The sequence below is a fragment of the Hemitrygon akajei genome, chromosome 14, assembly GCF_048418815.1.
Source record: "Hemitrygon akajei chromosome 14, sHemAka1.3, whole genome shotgun sequence".
In the NCBI taxonomy this organism is placed as follows: domain Eukaryota; kingdom Metazoa; phylum Chordata; class Chondrichthyes; order Myliobatiformes; family Dasyatidae; genus Hemitrygon; species Hemitrygon akajei.
This window is the reverse complement of record NC_133137.1, coordinates 40,479,449-40,503,508: the sequence shown is the minus strand read 5'-3', so window position 1 is coordinate 40,503,508 and position 24,060 is coordinate 40,479,449. Positions and strand designations below refer to the sequence as shown.

At 44.0% G+C, this 24,060-nt stretch overlaps 1 protein-coding gene across 6 annotated transcripts in view; it reads right to left on the bottom strand.

Annotated features, from left to right (window-relative positions):
* The window catches only part of LOC140738519 (unconventional myosin-XVIIIb-like), a 680,390-nt gene that overhangs the window by 15,508 nt on the left and 640,822 nt on the right, over positions 1-24,060 (bottom strand). For all 6 annotated transcript variants that reach the window (XM_073065895.1, XM_073065893.1, XM_073065892.1 and 3 more), the window contains one exon: positions 9,551-9,687. In XM_073065895.1, the coding sequence (XP_072921996.1) occupies positions 9,551-9,687 (137 nt within the window). The remainder of the gene's footprint in view (positions 1-9,550; positions 9,688-24,060) is intronic.

Here is a 24,060-nt window from a genome sequence, read left to right as displayed (position 1 = left end):
ATAGCTTCACCATGACCTCCTTGTATAAGAATAGACAGTTTTGTCAGAGCACTGATGGTTGAGTTATTAAAAAGAGGATCTAAATGCAACATATTATCTCTGAGGCAATGAAGCCTCTTGGATGCAAGCTCGTTGCCTGGCAGCTCAGACTTGTGTGCTGAGCTTCATTCACTACTCTGATGTCTTTTTGTTGTGATCACTCAAGCTGAGTATGTTGTTCTCCTCAGGGATAACCCTTTATGGACAATGCCTGTATGTGACTTTGTTTAAGGTGGTGAGGCTGATGCACAGGCAGCCACCACACCATACTTGATAGATCGGGGTCAGGGTCCAGTGCCCTGGAATGCATGGCAGCTGGGAACCCTTCACTGCTGAAGACTTCACTTCCATGGTGATGTGCTATCATCTTCCACCAGCTCCACCGTTGAGGTTTAATTGGATCGGCCTTTGTCTGGGACTTCCCCTTTGACCTTACCTGCCATGGGTGGCCTGACAGGAGCTAAAGTCCAGCCAACATCACTCTCGGGATCTCAGGAACTCACAAACCTCTCCACCGCGAAAAGGTGACAATCCTATTTTGTTATACAAACATGTCGACTCTAAGGTCCTGTTTGTTTTTAATGGAGTGTTGTCCAGTCAGTTTGTAAACATTGCTCTCTCCATTGTAACTTTTGGAAGGGATGACAGGCTAGGAATGGCTTCAGAGCCAAAGTACATCCTGCCACAGATCTACATCCAAATCAGGGTCTCTCTGAATTGCTGATCAGCAAACCAAATGATGCACCTTCTCAGCAAGTCATTGCAAGGGTGTCTACAGTAACCTTGGTAAAAAGAATTTGAAAATTGGAATAAAAGGAAGAGATTAGTTTTATTTGTCACATGTACATTGAAAATGTACAGTGAAATGCATCACTTGCATTAATGACCAACACAGTTCAAGGATGTGCTTCTGGTACCAGCTTGGTATGCCCACAACTCACTAACCCTAACCTGCATCTCTTTGAAATGTGGAGGAAACCGGAGCATCTAGAAGAAACCCACACGGTCATGGGGAGAATATACAAACTTCTTGCAGACAGAGGTAGGTATAAAACTCTGATCTTACTGCTGGCACTGTAAAGCTTTACACTAACCACTCCATTAATTGCTATGCTACCATAGTTAAGATTTAGAGTGAATTACTTGTTTGTTTGAATCTATATCTTTTGTGGAAAGAAATGAAGGGTCGTGAGGGCAGAAACCATTTTACAAAAGATTCACAGACTGCATGGGTCAAAGATCTCCCCTGTAATGTACAGTATAGGAGAGCTTCAACACCTGGCCAGCAGCATTCCCTCTTCCCTTCCCCCAGTATGGGCTGCATGGTTGCCTATACATTATATCAGGTGAACCAGCACCAACACGCAGGGAATACAAACCCAAACAACCAACCTGGCAAAATTCAGAAAATAATACCAACTGCTATCTACAAGCTCTCAGCACACACAAATCATTTGGAAGGGAATCCTGGCTGTTGCAATAAATGGTTTTCTAGTGTGATGAGAAAAAGGAGAAAACTTCATCGATTTGATGAAGTAGGTGAAATCTCAGTTTGAAACACTGTAGAATAATAAACATTCAACATAAACACGACTCCACACCTACCCCCATTCACCATTCTCAACTTAAAATAAAACGATTCACAGGTTTACTCAATAGTGACAGATTAAGCATCACTTAAGTGAGTCGGAGGGACAACAGTAAAGCAGGCGTCACACCACCTCCTAATGTTCTCCTGTACAATCAGCTCAAAGATGCATGTACAATACTTGTTTGCAATATGTCCATTGATCAGTCCTAAGACGTGAGTGATCAGCATGTCTTTGGCACCATATGGGGAAGGCAGCAGGAAGATGTTTTGGCTAGCTTAATATGGATTTCACTTCGATCAGAACATGTAGTATTTATTAATGAATAATGAACAACAATGAACATAGATATCCACAGCTAGTAACTGCTACTTGAAATGATTTGGGTTGTAACTAACAGAGGATAGAGAGCACGTTTTCTTTTTACTGCAGCCATACTTAGCCTTTTCATGCTGCATAATCTAGGATAATTTCTTCTCTCATCCTTCCTACGTTCCAAGCACACCACCAAACATCCTGTGCCATCTGTTCTAAATCTGTTCTAATTCTTGCTTGACAATTTACCATTGTCAATAAAAACTTTTACTTTTCTTTATCTTCTCATACTTGAACCTCATATTCAAAGTTCAAAGTAAATAGATTATTAAAATACTTATATGCTACCATACATTATCCTGTAACTCATACTCTTGCAGGTATTCATAATTGAACAAAAAATTACAATAGAATTAATGAAAAACTATACACAAAGATGGACACACAATCACTGTGCGTATTCCTTTCCAAAGTCAGTTTTTTAAAAAATTATTATTATTTTGCTGAGATCCCAGTCATCATAGTTGACAGAACATCTTTTTCTTGTATATTTATCACAGGTGGATATTGCGAGCACGACCAGGTATTATTGGCCATCCCAAGTTCCTCTTGAGAAGATCGTGGCAAGCCATCATTTTGAAGGTGCGACCACTGTGCTGATAAGGAGGGAGTTCTGGGCACAACAGCAATGAGGAGGGACAGTGACATATTCCTAAATGAGAATGGTATAAAATTTGGGAGAGAATATATATGGACTGGTGTTCCCTGTGTCCTTTTCTTAAGAGAGAATAGTATAAGTGAGTATAAGAATAGAATGAGATGGCAGATAAATGTGTAGCTTAAAAGCAGGGGCAGGGATTCAGATTTCTGGATCACTGGGACCTCTTTGGGGCAGGTAGGACCTGTACAAAAGGGACAGGTTGCACTTCAATCCGACGGGGACCGATATCCTTGTGGGCAGGTTGACTAGAATTGTTGGAAGTAGTTTAAACTAATATTGCAGTAAGATAGAGGTGAGGATGAGCCAGCAGGTTTACAAGTAGATGATGGGTGTAACATGAATGTAAGGAAGGACAAACCAATGATTGAGTACAAATGGAATTATATCTTCAGAAGGAGGTGACACAGGATCGGAGAATGTTGAATCTTTGTGGGTGGAGTTAAGAAACTACAAAGTTGAAAAAATGATTAATGGATTCATATATAGGCCTCCAAATAGTAGCCAAGATGTGGGGTTGAGATTGCAAAGAGAGCTGGAAAAGGCATGTAATAAGGGTAATGTTGCAATTGTAACAGTGGGTTTCAATATGCAAGGGGATTGGAAAAATCAGGTTGGTGTCCAATCGCAAGAGAGAGAATTTGTTGAATGCCTACAAGATGGGTTTTTCTGGTTTGCTGCTGGTAACTAATGGTTTCCTTCAGGGGTCAGTTTTGGGACCCCTACTTTTCACATTGTTTATTAATAATTTAGATGGAATTGATGGCTTTGTGGCAAAGTTTGCAGATGATAAGAAGATAGGTGGAGGTGTAGATAGAGTTGAGGAAGCAACGTGATTGCAGAAGGACATAGAAAAATTGGAAGAATGGGCAAAAAAGTGGCAGATGGAATAGAGCGTTGGGAAATGTATGATAATGCATTTTGGTAAAAGCAATAATAGTGCAAACTTTTATCTAAATGGGGAGAAAATTCAAACATCAGAGGTGCAAAGGGACTTAGGAGTCCTCATGCAAGACTCCCAGAAGTTTAATTTGCAGGTTGAGTCTGTGGTAAAGAAGGCAAATGCAATGTTGGCATTTACTTCAAGGGGAATAGAATATAAAAACAAAAAGATAATGCTGAGGCTTTATAAGACACTAGTCAGGCCGCACTTGGAGTATTGTCAACAATTTTGGGCCCCATATCTCAGAAAGGATGTGTTGTTATTGTACAGAGTCCAGAGGAGATTCACGAGGAAGATTCCAGGAATGAAGGGGTTAATATATGGTGAGCATTTGACAGCTTTGGGCTTGTATTCACTAGAAATTTTTTAGAATTTGGGTGGTGAGGGCAGGGGGAGGATCTCAGTGGAACATGTAGGCCTCCGTTAGTCTCGATAGACCATAGATTTGCACCTTGGAAAGTTTTTTTTTAATGCAAGACCAGCAGTTGCCGAAGCTGCAAGTCTCTCCTCTCCATGCCACCGATGTTGTCCAAGGAGAGGGCATGAGGAGCCATATAGCTTTCAGTGGAACATACTGAATGTTGAAAGAGCTACTAGGATGGATGTGGAGAAGATGTTTCATAGAACCACAGAACCATAGAACATTACATCACAGAAACAGGCCTTTTGGCCCTTCTTGGCTGTGCTGAACCATTTTTCTGCCTAGTCCCACTGACCTGCACCTGGCTCATATCCCTCCATACACCTCTCATCCATGTACCTGTCCAAGTTTTTCTTAAAGGTTAAAAGTGAGCCCGCATTTACCACTTCATCTGGCAGCTCATTCCACACTCTCACCACTCTCTGTGTGAAGAAGCGCCCACCCCCCATGTTCCCTTTAAACTTTTCCCGTGGTGGGAGTGCCCAGAACTAGAGGGCACAGTCTCAAAATTGAGGGCTGACATTTTAGAATAGAGGTAAGGAAGAATTTTTTTTTAGCTAGAAAGTAGCGAATCTGTGTAATGCTCTGCCACAGACTGCAATGGAGTCCAAATTCATGGGTATATTAAAAGCGGAAGTTGATGGTTTCCTGATTGGTCGGGGCATCAAAGGATATGTTGAGAAGGCAGGTGTGTGAGGGAATATGTAGGGACTGGTGATTGCATGTGTCCTTTTTCTAATTGAAAATGATATGTCATTTGGAGTGTATTACTGGGGACTGGTGATCCCGTGTGTCCTTTTTATAATTGAGAACAATATAACATTTGGAGGGAGTACGTAGGGAGTGGTGATCCCCTTTGTCCTTTGCCCTTGTCCTCTCAGTGATTAAGATCAGCGATTCAGGAGGTACTGTACTAATGTTTTAGCATTCATAACAGTAGCACATTTAGTGGATGGTACACATTGCAGCAAATGTACGCCAGGGCTGGAGATGACTAATAATGAGAAGATCGACCATAGAATACTGCAGCAAAGTACAGGCCTTTTGGCCCATGGTGGGTGCTGACCTTTTAACCTAACTCTTCCTTCCTACCTAATCCCCCGTATTTCTTTCAACCATGTGCCTATCTAAGGGTTTCTTCAGTGTCCTTAATGTATCTACTGGCAGGGCTTTCCCTGCACTCAGCACCCTCTGTAAAGAAAACTTGAATCTAACACCCCGCCATACTTCCCTCCAGTCACTTTAGAATAATGCCTTCTGGTATTAGCCATTCTCACACTGGGAAAAATCCTTTGGCTATGCACTCAATTCATATCATCTTGCTCCTCAATTGAGTCACCTCTCATCCAACTTCACTTCAAAGGGAGAAGCCCTAGTTCACTCAACCTTCCCTCATTAAACAATTCAGAATGAGTGTGGTGCTTTGCTTGCTGGTGAAGCAGGCTGCATCATTTGAGATGGTGACGAGCTTCTTAAATGCTGCAGGTAAAATGAATGTTCCTTGTACTGGAGGCTTAACTGCATCTGCATCTCAAAGTTTCAGCATCACAGTCTGGTCCTTCACATTAAAGTATAGAACAGTTTTAAAAATGCTGAACTGCATGCTGTCACAGTCCTTGTATAATTATCTGACTAAGATTAATATTCATGCTCTAATGATTCCGGAATTTCAAATCATATTTCATTTCAATATTACTTGCACATCTGAGCCAAGCATAATTCCTCCTTCTGGTTAAAATGATAAACGTGATTTAACAGCAATTATGAATTCCGCAGGCCACTCTCTTCCCCCACCCTCCTACCACCAATCTACAAGCATTAACACCCAACTTGAATGTCGATTAGTCACTACATTTTCCTCTCTCTCCCACTTGCTTTCTTAATCGTGTTAACTTGTCTTGTGCAATAGCATTTTGATAATGCCCAGCATTCTCAGTAAAATAACACAAAACTTTGAATTCAAGTTACATATGCTGAATATAAACTTGCAAAGATCCAGCAACATTGCATCAAACTGTGCCAGTCTCACAGAAGTACGAGTTTGTGAGAATATTGGGAAAGCTGTTAAATAATCTCTTTGTCATGATTCTGTAGTGACACAGCAAGAGTTACAGAGTAGTGCCGTACAGATATAGTGGACAGCCAGCACTTCTTCCCCAGGGCACCACTGGTCAATACAAGAGGACTTGGCTTTGAGGTAAGGGGTGGGAAGGTCAAGGGGCACTCAAAGAGTGGTTGGTGCGCGGAATACACTGCCTGAGTCAATGGTGGAGGCAGATACACTACTGAAATTTAAGACACTACAGGTATATGGAGGAATTTAAGGTGGGGGTTTAATGGGAGGCAGGGTTTAAGGGTTGGCACAACATTGTGGGCCAAAGGGCCTGTACTGTGCTGTACTATTCTATGTCCTATGTTCTATGAAACAGGCCCTTCAGCCCATTTGACCATGCAACCTACAGCATACCCATTGCTAGTTCCAATTGCCTGCATTCAGCCCATAACCCTCCAAACCCCTTAAATGCTGCAATTGTACCCACCTCAACCACTCCCTCTGGCAGCTTGCTCCAGGGACTCACTGCCCTCAGTGTAAGAGTAACAATGTCATCAGCAGATGCAACCATTAATGACACAGTTCCTGCAACCAGACCTTGGCTGCTGTCAGTATGGAATTTGCACATTATTCCTGTCACCATGTTGATCTCCCCCAGACCTCTGGTTTCTGCCAACATATCCCAAAGATGCTGTGGGCTGGTGGGTTCATCGAATACTATAAAATGCCCCTCAGTCTACATTCAAGATCCAAGCTTATTTATCATTTATACATATAATGAAATGCAGTGCTTGTTCTAACAACCAACACAGCCAGCTGTTGCCACACTTTCCAGTGCCATTGTAACATGCCCACTATGTTTGACAGAACACCACACAACACAACAAAACAGGTCACAAAGATCACAAAGCAAAGCCACCCTTCCAATCCTGCCATGTATATAAACAGTCCTCTAACCCCAAGATTGGCTGTCTTCAATGGGCTCTAGCCTCCAGTCAATTTGGAATCAGACTCTGATGTGGAGACACTGGGCCTTTGACTACCCCAATGGACTCGCAGAGATTCACAGACTCAATACTCCAGCCATCAGCCACCAGTGAATTCGAACTCAGACTCAGAAACATTGACATTGGGCTCTCAATCACTGTAGTGGACTCAGAAATTCTCAGACAAGGGCCTCTGGCCATCAGCCTCCAATGAATTCAAAGTCAGACTCAGATACACAGACATTGGGCCTTCAACTACCCCAGTGGACTCGGAGATTCTCAGACAAGGGACTCTGGTTATCAGCCTCCAATGAATTCAAAGTCAGACTCAGATACACAGACATTGGGCCTTCAACTACCCCAGTGGACTCGGAGATTCTCAATGTGGTGAACTAGATATACCTGTCTGACTGCTCCTGTGGCTCCTCCCACAGACCCTGCTGACTGCTCCTGTGGCTCCTCCCACAGACCCCTGTATAAAGGCGACTGTGGGCTGCTGCTCTCCCTCATTTTCCCCAGGATGTAGTGTTGTTTATTCTTCCAGTCAATAAAAGCCGATATCTTGCTTTCTAAGTCTCAGCGTGAGTTATTGATGGTGCATCACTCAGACAAGGGACTCTGGTTATCAGCCTCCAATGAATTCAAAGTCAGACTCAGATACACAGACATTGGGCCTTCAACTACCCCAGTGGACTCGGAGATTCTCAGACAAGGGACTCTGGTTATCAGCCTCCAGTGAATTTGAACTCAGACTCAGGCACACAGACATTGGGCCTTCAATTCCCCCAGCAGAATTGCAGAGATTTGTGGACTTGGGACTCGGCCATCAGCCTTCTGCGGACTCAGACTCAGACACGGAGACAATGGGCCTTCGACTACCCCAGCGGACTCACAGACCTGGTGCTCTGCCCAATACATACTCAATCCAGACTTTTGCCTCGACCCTAGGCATAGACAATAGGGGTAGACAGATTCGACCCCCATCTCAACAGCTGTGTGTGTTGTTGTGTTAACTGGGTACTGTAGTTGTGCCTCAGTGCAGGTGGGCTTTCTACCCATATCCCGGTCTGTGTGGGTCAGTGCATACTGTAAATCATCCCTTAGCATAGGTGGGTGGCAGGAGAACTAGGAGAAGGGAGAAATCAGACGTATAAGGCTGAAAAGATTACAAAGAGGTAAATTGGATAACGGGGTCGACTGAGAACCAAGAGTGACTCAATTGGTTGAATAGCTTTCTTCTGTGTTGCAAGGAAACTTGGAAATATTTATTAATAACACAGCCCTGATTGTATTCTGATGGTTCTGCAGTTTCATGCTCTTTAAAAGCCACTAGCTACATGATCCAACAGTTGATGCCTAATTCTCTGGGTAAAATAGTCATTTTGGAGTCCGAAAATCACACTCATTTCAAGACATCTTGCACATCTGTACAGGATAATGTTTGGATTGATTGCCTCCCACCGCCCCATGGAGAAAGGGATGAACTGAGGATAATGTTTAGACTGATTCACCCCCCGATGGAGAAAGGGATGAACTGAGGATAATGTTTGGACTGATCGACCCCCCGATGGAGAAAGGGATGAACTGAGGATAATGTTTGGACTGATCGACCCCCCCCCCCCCATGGAGAATGGGATCAACTGAGGATAATGTTTGGACTGATCGACCCCCCCCCATGGAGAACGGGGTGAGCTGAGGATAATGTTTGGACTGATCGACCCCCCCCATGGAAAAAGGGATGAACTGAGTATAATGTTTAGACTGATCGACCCCCCATGGAGAAAGGGATGAACTGAGGGTAATGTTTAGACTGATTGACCCCCCCATGGAGAAAGGGATGAACTGAGGATAATGTTAAACTGATCGACCCCCCATGGAGAATGGGATGAACTGAGGTTAATGTTTGGACTGATCGACCCCCCCCATGGAGAAAGGGATGAACTGAGGATAATGTTAAACTGATCAACCCCCCCATGGAGAAAGGGATGAACTGAGGATAATGTTAAACTGATCAACCCCCCCATGGAGAAAGGGATGAACTGAGGATAATGTTAAACTGATCAACCCCCCCATGGAGAAAGGGATGAACTGAGGATAATGTTAAACTGATCAACCCCCCCATGGAGAAAGGGATGAACTGAGGATAATGTTAAACTGATCAACCCCCCCATGGAGAAAGGGATGAACTGAGGATAATGTTAAACTGATCGACCCCCCCATGGAGAAAGGGATGAACTGAGGATAATGTTTGGACTGATCGACCCCCCCCCCCATGGAGAAAGGGATGAACTGAGGATAATGTTTGGACTGATCGACCCCCCCCCCCATGGAGAAAGGGATGAACTGAGGATAACATCTGAACTGATTGACTATTTGGGTCCAGAATTGAAAAATCTTTCACAAGTTATTAGCCTGCACATTTCACCTTGTCTGCAGCTAAATCCATTGCAGCTTATTTTGTATTCACTTCAGACTGAAGAAATTACCTCTCAGCTTCATTGTCACTCTCATCACTTGACTCCTCCTCCAAGGCTGCCTGCAGGTCTGCGATCCGTTTTATTGATGTTTCAAGATCTGCTTGCAATGTTTGTTTAATTGCCATCAGACTCTCCACCTGTGACCCCTGCCAAGTATAAAACAAAGTGATATGTACGACATGTTATCCTGACATACCATTTAAGTAAGTAGTGTAATCCAGCGGAGATGTCACTCAGAGTCACAGAATAAGACGTTATGGAAACAGAACCTCCAACTCATCTATGCTGGTCAAAATGCCCACATAATACCATAAGATACAAGAGCACTGTTAGGCCATTCTTCTGAGTCTGTTCTGCCATTAATTTTTTTCAACCCCAATTCTCCCTCTTCCTCCTTGTAACTCTTACCTCCATTAATAATCAAGAACCATCAATCTGTCTTAAATGTACTCAATGACTTAGACAACTGTCTATGACAATGAACTGCACAGATTCACCACCCTCTGACTAAAGAAAATCCTTGTATCAATCTTAAAGGATTTCCCTTTATTCTGTGGCTATGCTCTCAGATTGTAGACTCTTCTACTAATGAATCCTCAGAATCAGAATCAGTTTTAATAACATCTGCATATGTTGTGAAATTTGTTGTTTTGAAGCAGCAGTACAAGGCAATCTATATTAATAAAATCTATAAGTTACAATAAGAATAACAAGGACTTTATTGATCCTGAGTGAGGAATTATTACAATAAGAAGTATATTATACCTTTTTGAGATATCACCTTTTGAACGTGTCTTTGATGCTGGGAAGACTAGTGTCCATGATGGAGCTGGCTGAGTTCATAACTTCCTGCAGCTTTTTCCAATCCTGTGCAGTGAGGTTCCCCTCCCCACCCCAACCCCGACATACCAGACAGTGATGCAGCCAGTTATAATGCTCTCCACTGTACATTTCTTTATACGGTATATGTCTTTGGTGACATATCAATTCTCCTCAAATTCCTAGTGAAATATAGCCGCTGTCATGCCTTCTTTGTAATTGCATCTATATGGTGGGTTCAGGAGAGTTCCTCAGAGATGTTGACATCCAAGAACTTGAAACTGCTCACCCTTTCCATTTCTGATCCCTCGATGAGGACTTGAGAGTGCTCCTCTGACTTACCCTTCCTGATGTGCACAATCAGTTCTTTGGTCTTGTCGAGTCTAAGATTGTCATTATGACACCACTCCACCAGCTGATCTATCTTGCTCTGTACACCTTGTCATCAGCATCTAAAATTCTTCCAATAGATGTGTCATCAGCAAATTTATAGATGGCATTTCAGCTATGCCTAGTCATACAGTTATGGGTGTAGAGAGAATAGAGCAGTGCTAAGCTCACATCCCTGCGGTGCACCAGTGTTGATATCAGCATGGAGTCGATATCATTTCCAATCCATGCAGGCTATAGACCTATTGTGGCGATAGGCAAATTGTAGAGAGTCCAGATCCTTGCTTAGACAGCAATTGATTCTAGCCATGACCAATCTCTCACAGTAGATGTGAGTGCCATTGGGCGAAGGTCATAGAGGCAGCTCATCCTGCTCTTCTTGGGCACTGGTATGATTGTCGTCCTTTCAAAGCAGGGGAGGACTTCTGACTGCAGCTGTGAGAGATTGAATATGTCCTTGAACACTCCTGCTAGTAGGCTGGCACAGGTGTTCAGAGCCCTATTAGGTATACATCTTCAGGGTCTGACACCATGTGAGGGTTAACCCTCTTGAAAGGTATTCTAATATTGGCCTCCAAGTCAGAGATCACAGGGTCACCAGATGCTGTTGGGATCCTCACAACTGTAGTTTTGTCCTCTCTGCATTTGGTAGGCTTTAACAAGATCTTTCTTCATCCTTCTGAACTCCATTCAGTACAGGCCCAGTGGCTTCTCATATGTTAAAAGTTTTCATTCTTGTGAGATAAACACAAAATGGTGAAGAAATTCAGGAAGTCAGGCAGCATCAGGGGGATAAACAGCTGATGTTTTGGGCCAAGACTCTTCTTCAGGACTGAATTGTTGAGTTCCTCCAGCATTTTGTGGGTGTTGAAAATTTGCAGCATCTTGTGAGCTGTGGTGCAAAGCTAGTCCCATCTTAAGGAACATCTCTCCACCACAAATTAATTTTCAAAAGTTTAACACATGGTTTGGAGTTACCCTCAATCGTGGGGCTAAGGGTTCAACTCCTGCTCCTGAGACTTGAGCAGGTAACGCTGATGGTATGTTTTTGGATGAGTCAGTAAACTGATATACTGTCCTTTCTTTTGGATAGGCTGCATGGTTGGTGCTGCAGTCTCACTGTTTCAGGTTTCATCCTGGCTAGAAGGTGAACATGTGACCTTGTACATTTCCTTCGGATGCTCTGGCCTTATGGTTGTTAATATGGATGGTGGAGTGGAGACACGATTCTACCGAAGGAGGTGTAAAGTGCTCCTTCTCTCCATTGGCCTACAAGTCACCCTTAGGCAAAGTGTAGCACCTCCTTAGGTGATCAGGGTCATGTGAAGCCATGGGAGCAGGCAGTGGATGGTTGTATGAGCAGCCGGTGCATATCACAAGTCCTGGTGATGCGACTACTGATGCCAAGCAGACAATCTCTGAAGAGTATTGATAATGGCCAGGGTCACCTGTCTTGTAAAGACACTGACCAGAAGAAGGCAATGGCAAACCACTTCTGTAGAAAAAATTGCCAAGAAAAATCATGGTCATGCTTGGGGAGGAGAGTGAGGGTGGTGCCATGGTGGGAAGGGAGGAAGATTGTCATCCCCACAGGTGAAAATCACTCGCTACTTTTCAGATTAAGAACAGATGGAAGACCATGATCGCCCACATCATACGACACGGCACATAATGATGATGCTAGGTTAACGGGCTACTGGAAATGACCCAAATGTTGGTCAGTGTTGAAAGAATCCAAAATTTGATGGGCATGTGGGAGAGAGTTAAAGTACAGGTAAATAAGTTGAGGGGATAATATTGATGAAATCACAAAAAGGGACACACCAGCAGTTATATTTCATTAGGAGCTTGAGGAGCTAAAGACTCTAGTAAACTTCTACAGATGTACCGTGGAGAGCATTCTAACTGGCTATATCATCATCTAGTATTGAGGGGTCACTGCACAGGATTGGAATAAGTTGCAGTTGGTTGTAAACTCAGCCAGCTCCATCCTGGGCAATAGAACCCCCATCCCCCCAGCATTGAGGACACGTTCAAAAGCTGATGCAGTGTCCTTCATCAAGTTGCACATTCAATGATTTAGTAACAATATTTTTATCTTCACCATCAGATTTCTGACAGACAATAAGCCCATGAATTCTACCTCACTATTTTTGCTCACTGTTTCTACTATTTATTGTAATTTCTACTATATTTTATGTTTTGCACTGCTGATACAAAGCAACAAATTTCATGGTGTTTGTCAGTGATAATAAGCCGGATACTGATTCAGAATGGGATTAATGAGATTGGTTTGCTCACAATCAGCATAGACAATGAGTTGAATGGCCTCCTATGTTGCTAGACGTAAATATTTGAAACATCCCATGGCAGTATTTCAAAGATCAGGGAAATAATTTACCTTCGATTAGCATACTTACACTTTGCTCTTCATGGGAGCTTGCTGTGTAAAGGTTTGCTGCCATGTCTCCTTCATTATAACCGTGACTACTCTTCAATGGCTATAAGACATTCTTGAATGAAAGTGCCTAGAATTTTTTCTTTACTCATCGATACAGCCATAGAATCTCTCATACTAAATTTTTGTTAGCGGTTAGCGCAAAGCTATGACAACTCGGAACATTGGGGTTTGGAGTTCAATTTGGTGCTGTCTGTGAGGAGTTTGCACATTCTCCCCATGACCATGTGGGTTTCCTCTGGATGTCCCAGTTTCCTCCCACAGTCCAAAGACATACCAGTTAGTAGGTTAGCTGGTTATTGTAAATTGTCCCATGATTAAGCTAGGGTTAAATTGGGGGATTGCTGGGTGACACAACTCGTTGGGCCAGAAGGGCATGTTCCACACTGCATCTCTAAATAAAATAAAATTAAATTAAAAATAAAATTCCTTGACAAAGCTCTATTGGATTTGATTCCCTGCTATTGGATTTTAATTAAAATGCAATGGCAATAATACATCTGTAATTTTTCTACCCAAATTGCAGATGACAACTTGACAATGCTGTGTTCCCTGATGTAAACCCACTCCTGCATTTACAAACAGTCTCAATTGTTGTACAGCTTTGTTTTGCTGAGGTGTCAGTGCCAAGTCATTGTAGAAATTGGAGCTGGCAGGTAGGGTCACTGGGGTGAGTATTTGATACAATGAACTGTCACTATTACCATTAATCACTGTGGGCTCAATGATATGGAAATCTTCAAGCTAAAATTCACCTTTTTATTAGTTTTACTTGTATGCAACATAGCAATGAAGTGATTTCCTCTTTCTGCATTTACTGGGTGATTGTTCGAGCTTTGACTGATGGCTGGACAGGTTGCCTGAATGTATGTATGTATGTATTTCTATCTATGTTAGAGGTGAGTTCTTTATACAAACAGTGGTGAGTGCCTAGAATGCACTGTCAGTGGTGGTAGAGGCAGAAACATTAGGGACATTTACAAAATTCTTAGACACAAAAATAATAGAAAACTGAAGGGTTATTGAGGAGGGAAGGGTTGGATTGATCTTAAAGTAGGTTAAAAGGTCAGCACAATATCATGAGCTGAAAAGACCACAAGACCATAAGACATAGGAGCAGAATTAGGCCACTTGGCTATCAAGTCTGCTCTGCCATTCAATCATGGCTGATCCTTTTTTCTCTCCTCCTCAACCCCAGTTCTCAGCCTTCTCCCTGTAACCTTTGATGCCATGTCCAATCAAGAACCTATCAATCTCTGCCTTAAATACACCCAATGACCTAGCCTCCACAGCTGCATGTGGCAACAAACTCCACAAATTCACCACCCTTTGGCAAAAGAAATTTCTCTGCGTCTCTGTTTTGAAAGGGCACCTCTTTATCCTGAGGCTGTGCTCTCTTGTCCTCGATTCTCCCATCATGGGAAACATCCTTTCCACATCTACTCTGTTTAGGCCTTTCAACATTCGAAAGGTTTCAATGAGATCCCCCTTCATCCTTCTGAATTCCAGCGAGTACAGACACAGAGCCATCAAACGTTCCTCATACGATAACCCTTTCATTCCTGGAATCATCCTTGTGAACCCCCTCTGGACCCTCTTCAATGCCAACACATTTTTTCTAACAACACACACAGAATGCTGGTGGAACGCAGCAGGCAAGGCAGCATCTATAGGAAGAAGTACACTCGACATTTCAGGCCGAGACCCTTTGTCAGGACTAACTGAAAGAAAAGATAGTAAGAGTTATGAAAGTGGGAGGGGGAGGAGGAAATCCGAAATGATAGGAGAAGACAGGAGGGAGTGGGGTGAAGCTAAGAGCCGGAAAGGTGATTGGCAAAAGAGATACAGAGCTGGAGAGGGAGTGGATCATGGGACGGGAGGCCTAGGGAGAAAGAAAGGGGGAGGGGAAGACCCGAGGGAGATGGAGAACAGGCAAGGAGTGATTGTGAGAGGGACAGAGAGAGAGAAAAAAAAGAGGAAAAAGGAGGAAAACAAATAAATAAATAAGTGATGGGGTAAGAAGGGGAGGAGGGGCATTAACGGAAGTTAGAGAAATCAATGTTCATGCCATCAGGTTGGAGGCTACCCAGACGGAATATAAGGGGTTGTTCCTCCAACCTGAGTGTGGCTTCATCTTGACAGTAGAGGACAGTATACCACACCAGCCGACTCAGAGGTGAAGTGTCGCCTCACCTGGAAGGACTGTCTGGGGCCCTGAATGGTGGTGAGAGAGGAAGTGTAAGGGCAGGTGTAGCACTTGTTCCGCTTACAAGGGTAAGTGCCGGGAGGGAGATCGGTGGGAAAGGATGGGGGGGGGGGAAACGAATGGACAAGGGAGCCGCGTAGGGATCCCACTACCAAGCACATCTTTCCCTCCCCCCACTTCTGCTTTCCACAGGGTTCGCTCCCCCCCCCCCCAACTGTCAAGATGAAGCCACACTCAGGTTTGAAGAACAACACCTTATATTCCGTCTGGGTAGCCTCCAACCTGATGGCATGAACATTGACTTCTCTAACTTCCGTTAATGCCTCTCCTCCCCTTCTTACCCCCATCCCTTATTTATTTATTTCCCCCTTTTTTTTAAAATCTTTTTTCTCTCTCTGCCCCTCTCACAATTCCTCCTTGCTTGTTCTCCATCTCCCTCTGGGGCTCCCCTCCCCCTTTCTTTCTCCCTAGGCCTCCTGTCCCATGATCCTTTCCCTTCTCCAGTTCTGCATCCCTTTTGCCAATCACCTTTCCAGCTTTTAGCTTCATCCCACCCCCCTCCGGTCTTCTCCTATCATTTCAGATTTCCCCCTCCCCCTCCCACTTTCATACCTCTTACTATCCTCTCTTTCAGTTAGTCCTGACAAAGGGTCTCGGTCCGAAACATCAACAGTGCATCTTCCTATAGATGCTGCCTGGCCTGCTGCGTTCCACCAACATTTTGTGTGTGTTGCTTGAATTTCCAGCATCTGCAGATTTCCTCATGTTTACATCTTTTCTAAGATGAGGGGACCAAAACTGTTCACAATACTCAAGGTGAGGCCTCACCAGTGCCTTATAAAGCCTCAGCATCACATCCTTGCTCTTGTATTCTAGACCTCTTGAAATGAATGCTAACATGGCATTTGCCTTCCTCACCACCAACTCAACCTGCAAGTTAACCTTCAAGGTGTTCTGTATAATAACTCCCAGATTTTTGCATTTTCTCCCCATTTAGAAAATAGCCCGCACATTTATTTTTACTGCCAAAGTGCATGACCTTGCACTTCCCAACATTTGCCACTTTCTTGGCCATTCCCCTAATCTGTGTAAGTTCTTCTGCATCCTACCTGTTTCCTCAACACTACCTGCCCCTCCACCAATCTTCATATCATAGAAACATAGAAAACCTGCAGCACAATACAGGCCCTTCAGCCCACAAAGCTGTGCCGAACATGTCCCTACCTTAGAACTACCTAGGTTTACCTATTTTTTCTAAGCTCTATTTTTCTAAGCTCCATGTACCCATCCAGGAGTCTCTTAAAAGACCCTACCATTTACGCCTCCACCACTGCCGCTGGCAGCCCATTCCACGCACTCACCACTCTCTGAGTAAAAAACTTACCCCTGACATCTCCTCTGTACCTACTTCCAAACACTTTAAAAATATGCCCTCTTGTGTTAGCCATTTCAGCCCTGGGAAAAAGCCTCTGGCCATCCACAAGATCAATGCCTCTCATTATCTTGTAAACCACTATCAGGTCACCTTTCATCCTCTTGCTCCAAGGAGAAAAGGCCGGGTTCACACAACCTATTCTCATAAGGCATGCCCCCCAATCTGGGCAACATCCTTGTAAATCTCCTCTGCACCCTTTCTATGGTTTCCATATCCTTCCTGTAGTGAGGCGACCAGAACTGAGCACAGTACTCCAAGTGGGGTCTGACTAGGATCCTATATAGCTGCAACATTACCTCTTGGCTCTTAAACTCAATCCCACGATTTATGAAGGCCAATGCACCATATGCATTCTTAACCACAGAGTCAACCTGTGTAGCAGCTTTTGTGTGTCCTATGGACTCAGACCCAAGAACCCTCTGATCCTCCACACTGCCAAGAGTCTTACCATTAATACTATATTCTGCCATTATATTTGACCTACCAAAATGAACCACTTCACACTTATCTGGGTTGAACTCCATCTGCCACCTCTCAGCCCAGTTTTGCATCCTATCATTGTCCCGCTGTAACCTCTGACAGCCCTCCACACTATCCACAACACCCCCAACCTTTGTGTTATCAGCAAATTTACTAACCCATCCCTCCACTTCCTCATCCAGGTCATTTATAAAAATCACAAACAGAAGGGGTCCCAGAACAAATCCATGAGGCACACCACTGGTCACCACGTAAGGCTCGGAAGGCACGACCTGCCTTTGACAAAGCCATGCTGATTATTCCTAATCATATTATACCTCTCCAAATGTACATAAATCCTGCCTCTCAGGATCTTCTCCATCAACTTACCAACCACTGAAGTAAGACTCACTGGTCTATAATTTCCTGGCTAGGGGAGAAAAAAACCAGAGGTCATGGGTTAAGGGTGAAGGGGGAAAAGTTTAAAGGGAACATTGGGGGGGGGGTGCTTCTTCACGCAGAGAGTGGTGGGAGTGTGGAATGAGCTGCCAGATGAAGTGGTGAATGTGGCCTCACTTCTGACATTTAAGAAAAACTTGGACAGGTATATGGATGAGAGGGGTTTGGAGGGATATGGCCCAGGTGCAGGTCAGTGGGACTAGGCAGAAAAATGGTTCAGCACAGCCAAGAAGGGCCAAAAGTCCTTTTTCTGTGCTGTAATGTTCTATGGTTCTGTGGTTCTATGACTATCCCTACTCCCTTTCTTGAATAAGGGAACAACATTCACAACACTCTAGTCCTCCAGAACCTCTCCTGTCCTCATTGATGATGCAAAGATCATCGCCAGAGGCTCAGCAATCTCCTCCCTTGCCTCCCACAGTAGCCTGGACTACATCCCGTCCAGTCCCGGTGACTTATCCAACTTGATGCTTTCTAAAAGCTCCAGCACATCCTTTTCCTTAATATCTATATGCTCAAGCTTTTCAGTCCAACGCAAGTCATCCCTACAATCACCAAGATACTTCTCTGTAGTGAATACTGAAGCAAAGTATTCATTAAGTACCTCCGCTATTTCATCAGGTTCCATACACATTTTTCCACTGTCACACTTGATTGGTCCTGTTCTGTCACGTCTTATCCTCTTGTTCTTCACATACTTGTAGAATGCCTTAGGGTTTTCCTTAATTCTGTCCACCAAGGCCTTCTCATGGCCCCTTCTGGCTCTCCTAATTTAATTCTTAAGCTCCTTCCTGCTAGCCTTATAATCCTCTAGATCTCTATCATTACCTAGTTTTTTGAGTCTTTCGTTAGCTCCTCTTCTCTTCTTGACTAGATTTACAACAACCTTTGTACACCATGGTTCCTGTACCCTACCATCCTTTCCATGTCTTATTGGAACGTACCTACTCAGAACCCCATGCAAATATAACCATATAACAATTAAAGCACGGAAACAGGTCATCTTGGCCCTTCTAGTCCATGCCGAACGCTTACTATCACCTAGTCCCACCGACATGCATTCAGCCCATAACCCTCCATTCCTTTCCTGTCCATATACCTATCCAATTTTACTTTAAATGACAACATCAAACCTACCTCTACTACTTCTACTGGAAGCTCATTCCACACAGCTACCGCACTCTGAGTAAAGAAAATTCCCCCTCGTGTTACCCCTAAACTTTTGCCCTCTAACTATCTCCTGAACATTTGCCACATTTCTTCTGAATGTTTCCCTGAGAACATCGGTTTCCAATTTATGCTTCCAAGTTCCTGCCTGATAGCCTCATAATTCCCCTTACTCCAACTAAATGTTTCCCTAACTTGTCTGTTCCTATCCCTCTCCAATGCTATGGTAAAGGAGAGAGAACTGTGATCACTATCTCCAAAATGCTCTCCCACTGACAGACCTGACACTTGACCAGGTTCATTTCCGAATACCAAATCAAGTACAGCCTCTCCTCTTGTAGGCTTATCTACATATTGTGTCAGGAAACCTTCCTGAACACACCTAACAAACTGCACCCCATCTAAATTCTTCACTTTAGGGAGATGACAATCAATATTTGGAAAATTAATATCTCCCACCACAACAATCATGATGCTATTACTCCTTTCCAGAATCTGTCTTCCTATCTGCTCCTCGATGTCCCTGTTACTATTGGGTGGTCTATAAAAAACATCCAGTAGAGTTATTGATCTCTTCCTATTCCTAACTTCCACCCACAGAGACTTCGTAGACAACTCCTCCATGACTTCCTCCTCTTCTGCAGCAGTGACACAATCTCTGATCAACAGTGCCATGCCCCACCTCTTTTGCCTCCTTCCCTGTCCTTTCTGAAACATCTAAAGCCTGGCACTTGAAGTAGCCATTCCTGCCCCTGCACCATCCGAGTCTCTGTAATGGCCAGAACGTCATAGCTCCAAGTGCTGATCCACGCTCTAAGCTCATCTTCTTTATTCATAATACTCTGCAAAGTTGGCAACAAAGCCATCTATTCCATCATCTAAATCATTGATATACAGCATAGAAAGAAATGGTCCCAACACCATCCCCTGTGGAACACCACTAGTCACTGGCAGCCAACCAGAAAAGGATCCTTTTATTCCCACTCACTGTCTCCTACCAATCAGCCAATGCTCTAACCACTTTAGTAACTTTCTTGTAATACCATGGGTTCTTAACTTGGTAATTAGCCTCATGTGTGGCACCTTGTCAAAGGCCTTCTGAAAGCCCAAATATACAACATCCACTGCATCCCCTTTATCTATCCTACTTGTAATCTCCTCAAAGAATCCCAACAGGTTTGTCAGGCAGGACTTACCCTGAAGGAAACCATGCTGACTTTGTACTGTCTTGTTCTGTGTCACCAAGTACCCCATCACCTGATCCTTAGCCATTGACCCTAACATCTTTCCAACCTGTGAGGTCAGGCTAACTGGTCTATAATTTCTTATAAAGCCTATGTTCACTTCGAGATACAGCAGGGTAAGGGGCCCATCTGGCCCAAAGTGTCCATACCGCCCAATTGACCAACCCATACATCTTTGGAATGTGGGAGGAAATCCACGTGGTCACAGGTAGACTTACAGACAGCAGTAGAATTGAACCTGGATCACTTGTGCTGTAAATGCGATATGCTAACCACTAGGCTACTGTGCTGCCCCATAAGATCTTAGACTTTTTATATTGTCACTCACCATTAAAGGAATAGTCTACTTCAGCTAAATGATAATGGCCCAACTGTCTCAGTGAGATTTGTCATTTGAAAAATTAATTAAAGTTGAAGTTACTGATTGCAATAACAATGATACAATTTTACAGTGGATTATCCATCCTGTAAACATCTGGCTGCTAGATGATGGCAGGCAAATGAAATATCCAGCAGGGAGCGGGAGAAGGCTGGTGGAGTCATAAAGCAGGAGAGGGCAGGAGCACTGGGTTTGGAGCCAGGACCAGATGCAGCAGAGAGGTCAAGGGGTACAACGGAGATAGCAAGTCTGCATCAGAAAGGGCAAGGGAGAGATCATAGGGTGTGGTGTGGGGAGGTCACAGGGTGGGAGGGAGAGGGAAAGGCCTGGGTTTGAGGGAGAGGTCAAGGGGTGGGAGGAAGAGTGTTTGAGATGGGACTGAGAGGGAGCAGAATGGGTTGGATGGAGGGGGTGGTGTGGAGAGAGCAAGGGGTGGACAGAAAGGGTTTGTTATGTGGTGGGCAAACCATGGACCATTGGAACAATTGTAATTTTGAGCACTGCACAGAGGGGGTGTGTGTGCGTGTGTGTGTGCATATGTGTGAGCTGATGAGCACCTGTTTATTTATGTTTGTGTGTTCATGTGTGCATGTGGTCACATGTACCTGTGTGTGTCTGCGTGTGGTGTATGCATCCGTCTGTGAATATATGTGTTCGCGTGTGTGCGCATGCACATGCGCATGTGTGTGTGTGTGTGTGTGTGTGTGTGTGTGTGTGTGTGTGTGTGTGTGTGTGTGTATTTTAAACTACCCACGTCCGATTCACCTATTGGACAGGACGGCTGCAGTGGTTAAAATCCCACTTAGTTTCGACTGTTGAATTAGGTCAACCTGGAGTCAGCAGTCAGCAGGCAGCGGGCAGACAGTCAGGCGAGTGTCCTGTCAGAACCATACTCGCCTGTTTACTCCCGATGTAAGCATTATTCAATGATTCATCAGTTTGATTTGACAAACTAGCTCAAATGGTAATGAAAGAGACAGTAGAAGGAACACCGCAGGGGTCTAGGAACATCAGAGCCATTCACAATCCTGAGTAATGTATTAATAATATTATACCATTTGAAAAACAAACGCACCCTCATGGAGAAGCTTTACCAGCGTGAAGAGAGAGGGCATCTGATACATAACGGTGAGTAATATTTATTTCCTCTCAAGAAAAGCCAGCTCATATTATGAAGATGCCTGTAAAGGTCTGTCCTACACTGGATTAGAACCCACGGCAGACGAACATCTCACTATACTGAATGACAGAATGCATCTTGGGCAGGAAATCAACAAACGCAGGCTGCAGGAGGAACTCAGCGGGTCAGGCAGCATTTATGGAGAGAAGTAAATGGCCAACATTTCAGCCCCAGGGGTTGGAATGCTGAGTTCCTCCAGTAGTTTTTGATTGTTGCTTTGGATTTCCAGCACCTGCAGAATCTCATGTATTTACAGATAACAAGGCACTGAGCAGATTTTACAAGTACAACCCACCCCTACACCCTCCATATCAGCGGAGACCAGGGAAATTAGAACAAAGGGCAGAGTTGGTGTCCATCTTATGGGTCTGTCACTTGTATCAACATGGTGTCCGTCATGTGGAAATATGGAACAGTTACAGGGCAGATATGGGAGCAGCAGGAAGAAGAGAATGCCTGAGGCTCTGACAGATGTGCTTGTGAAACAGTTGATGCCAAGCCCAGTCTCATATTACTGTCAGAGTGAAGGTCAGTGAGGGAACCAAATAACCAGATTCAATTCCCTCGCCCACCTTGAGGATTCACTCATTACCAAAGAGGATCGGAGGGTCATTTGCAGCCTGAGCGCCAAGAGGAAGTCTTACCCAGTCAAATATCAACACCTACACTTCATAATTTCAGTGGCATAGGAAGAGTTATCAGCTCCATGCCAATTCCTAGAGAAGCAGTCCTGTTAATCCCATCCCCTCTCTTTATTATATCCCCATCCTCTCCAACTTATTCCCTCAAACACATCACGTACCACCAGGGTCAAAGGCAGCTTCCACTCTGCTGTGTAAGATTCATCAATGGACCTCTTGGAGGATAAAGATAAACCCTCGATCGGGGTGTCAAAGGTTACGGAGGGAAGGACAGAGGGGTAATGAATCAGCCACCATGGAATGGCAGAGCAGACTCGATGGGCCAGATAGCCTAATTCTGCTCCTGTGTCTTGTGGTCTTTCAGTCGATCTCAGCATGGCCATGGCCTTTGCATCCTATTGTTTGCCAGCACATCACATTCTCTGTAAATGTAACCCTGAATTCAGCATTCTGTAAGTGCCTTTCCCTTTCCACTACCTCGCATTTCTTAAGTTTGGAATATTTGTTTGGTTGGCATGCAAAGCAAAGTTTTCAGCGAATCTCAGTACATGATAATAATAAATGATTCCTTAATAAATAATAATAATAAATTGATTCCTTTTGCCATTAATAAGATCATAAGACTATAAGATATAAGAGTAGAAGTAGGCCATTCGGCCCATTGGGTCTGCTCCACCATTCAGTCATGGGCTGATTCAATTCTTCTAGCATCCCCCACTCCCCTGCCTTCTCTCCATACTCTTTGATGCCCTGGCTAAACAAGAACCTATCCATCTCTGCCTTAAATACACCCATTGATTTGGCCTCTGCAGCCACTCTTGGCAACAAATTCCACAGATTTACCACCCTCTGACTAAAGTAATTTTTCCACATCTCTGTTCTAAATAGACGTCCATCAAGTCATGCCCTTTTGTCCTAGAATCCCCTACCATGGGAAATAACTTTGCCATATCTAATCTGTTCAGGCCTTTTAACATTCAGAATGTTTTTTATGAGATTCCCCCCCCCCCCCATTCTCCGGAACTCCAAGGAATACAGCCCAAGAGCTGCCAGATGGTCCTCATATGGTAACCCTTTCATTCCTGGAATCATTCACGTGAATCTTCTCTGAAACCTCTCCAATGTCAGTATATCCTTTTTAAAATAAGGAGCCCAAAACTGCACACAATACTCCAAGTGGGGTCTCACGAGTGCCTTATAGAGCCTCAACATCACATCCCTGCTCTTATATTCTATACCTCTAGAAATGAATGCCAACATTGCATTCACCTTCTTCACAACCGACTCAACCTGGAGGCTAACCTTTAGAGTATCTTGCACAAGGACTCCCAAGTCTCTTTGCAACTCTGCATTTTCAATTCTCTCCCCCCATCTAAATAATAGTCTGCCCATTTATTTCTTCCACCAAAGTACATGATAATACACTTTCCAACATTGTATTTCATTTGCCACTTCTTTGCCCTTTCCCCTTACATATCTAAGTCTCTCTGCAGGCTCTGTTTCCTCAACACTACCTGCTCCTCCACATATCTTTGTATTATCAGCAAATTTAGCCACAAGTCCATTAATATGATAGTCCAAGTCATTGGCATGCAGCGGTCCCAACACCAACCCCTGTGGAACTCCACTGGTAACTGGCAGCCAGCCAGAATAGGATCCCTTTATTCCCACTCTTTGTTTTC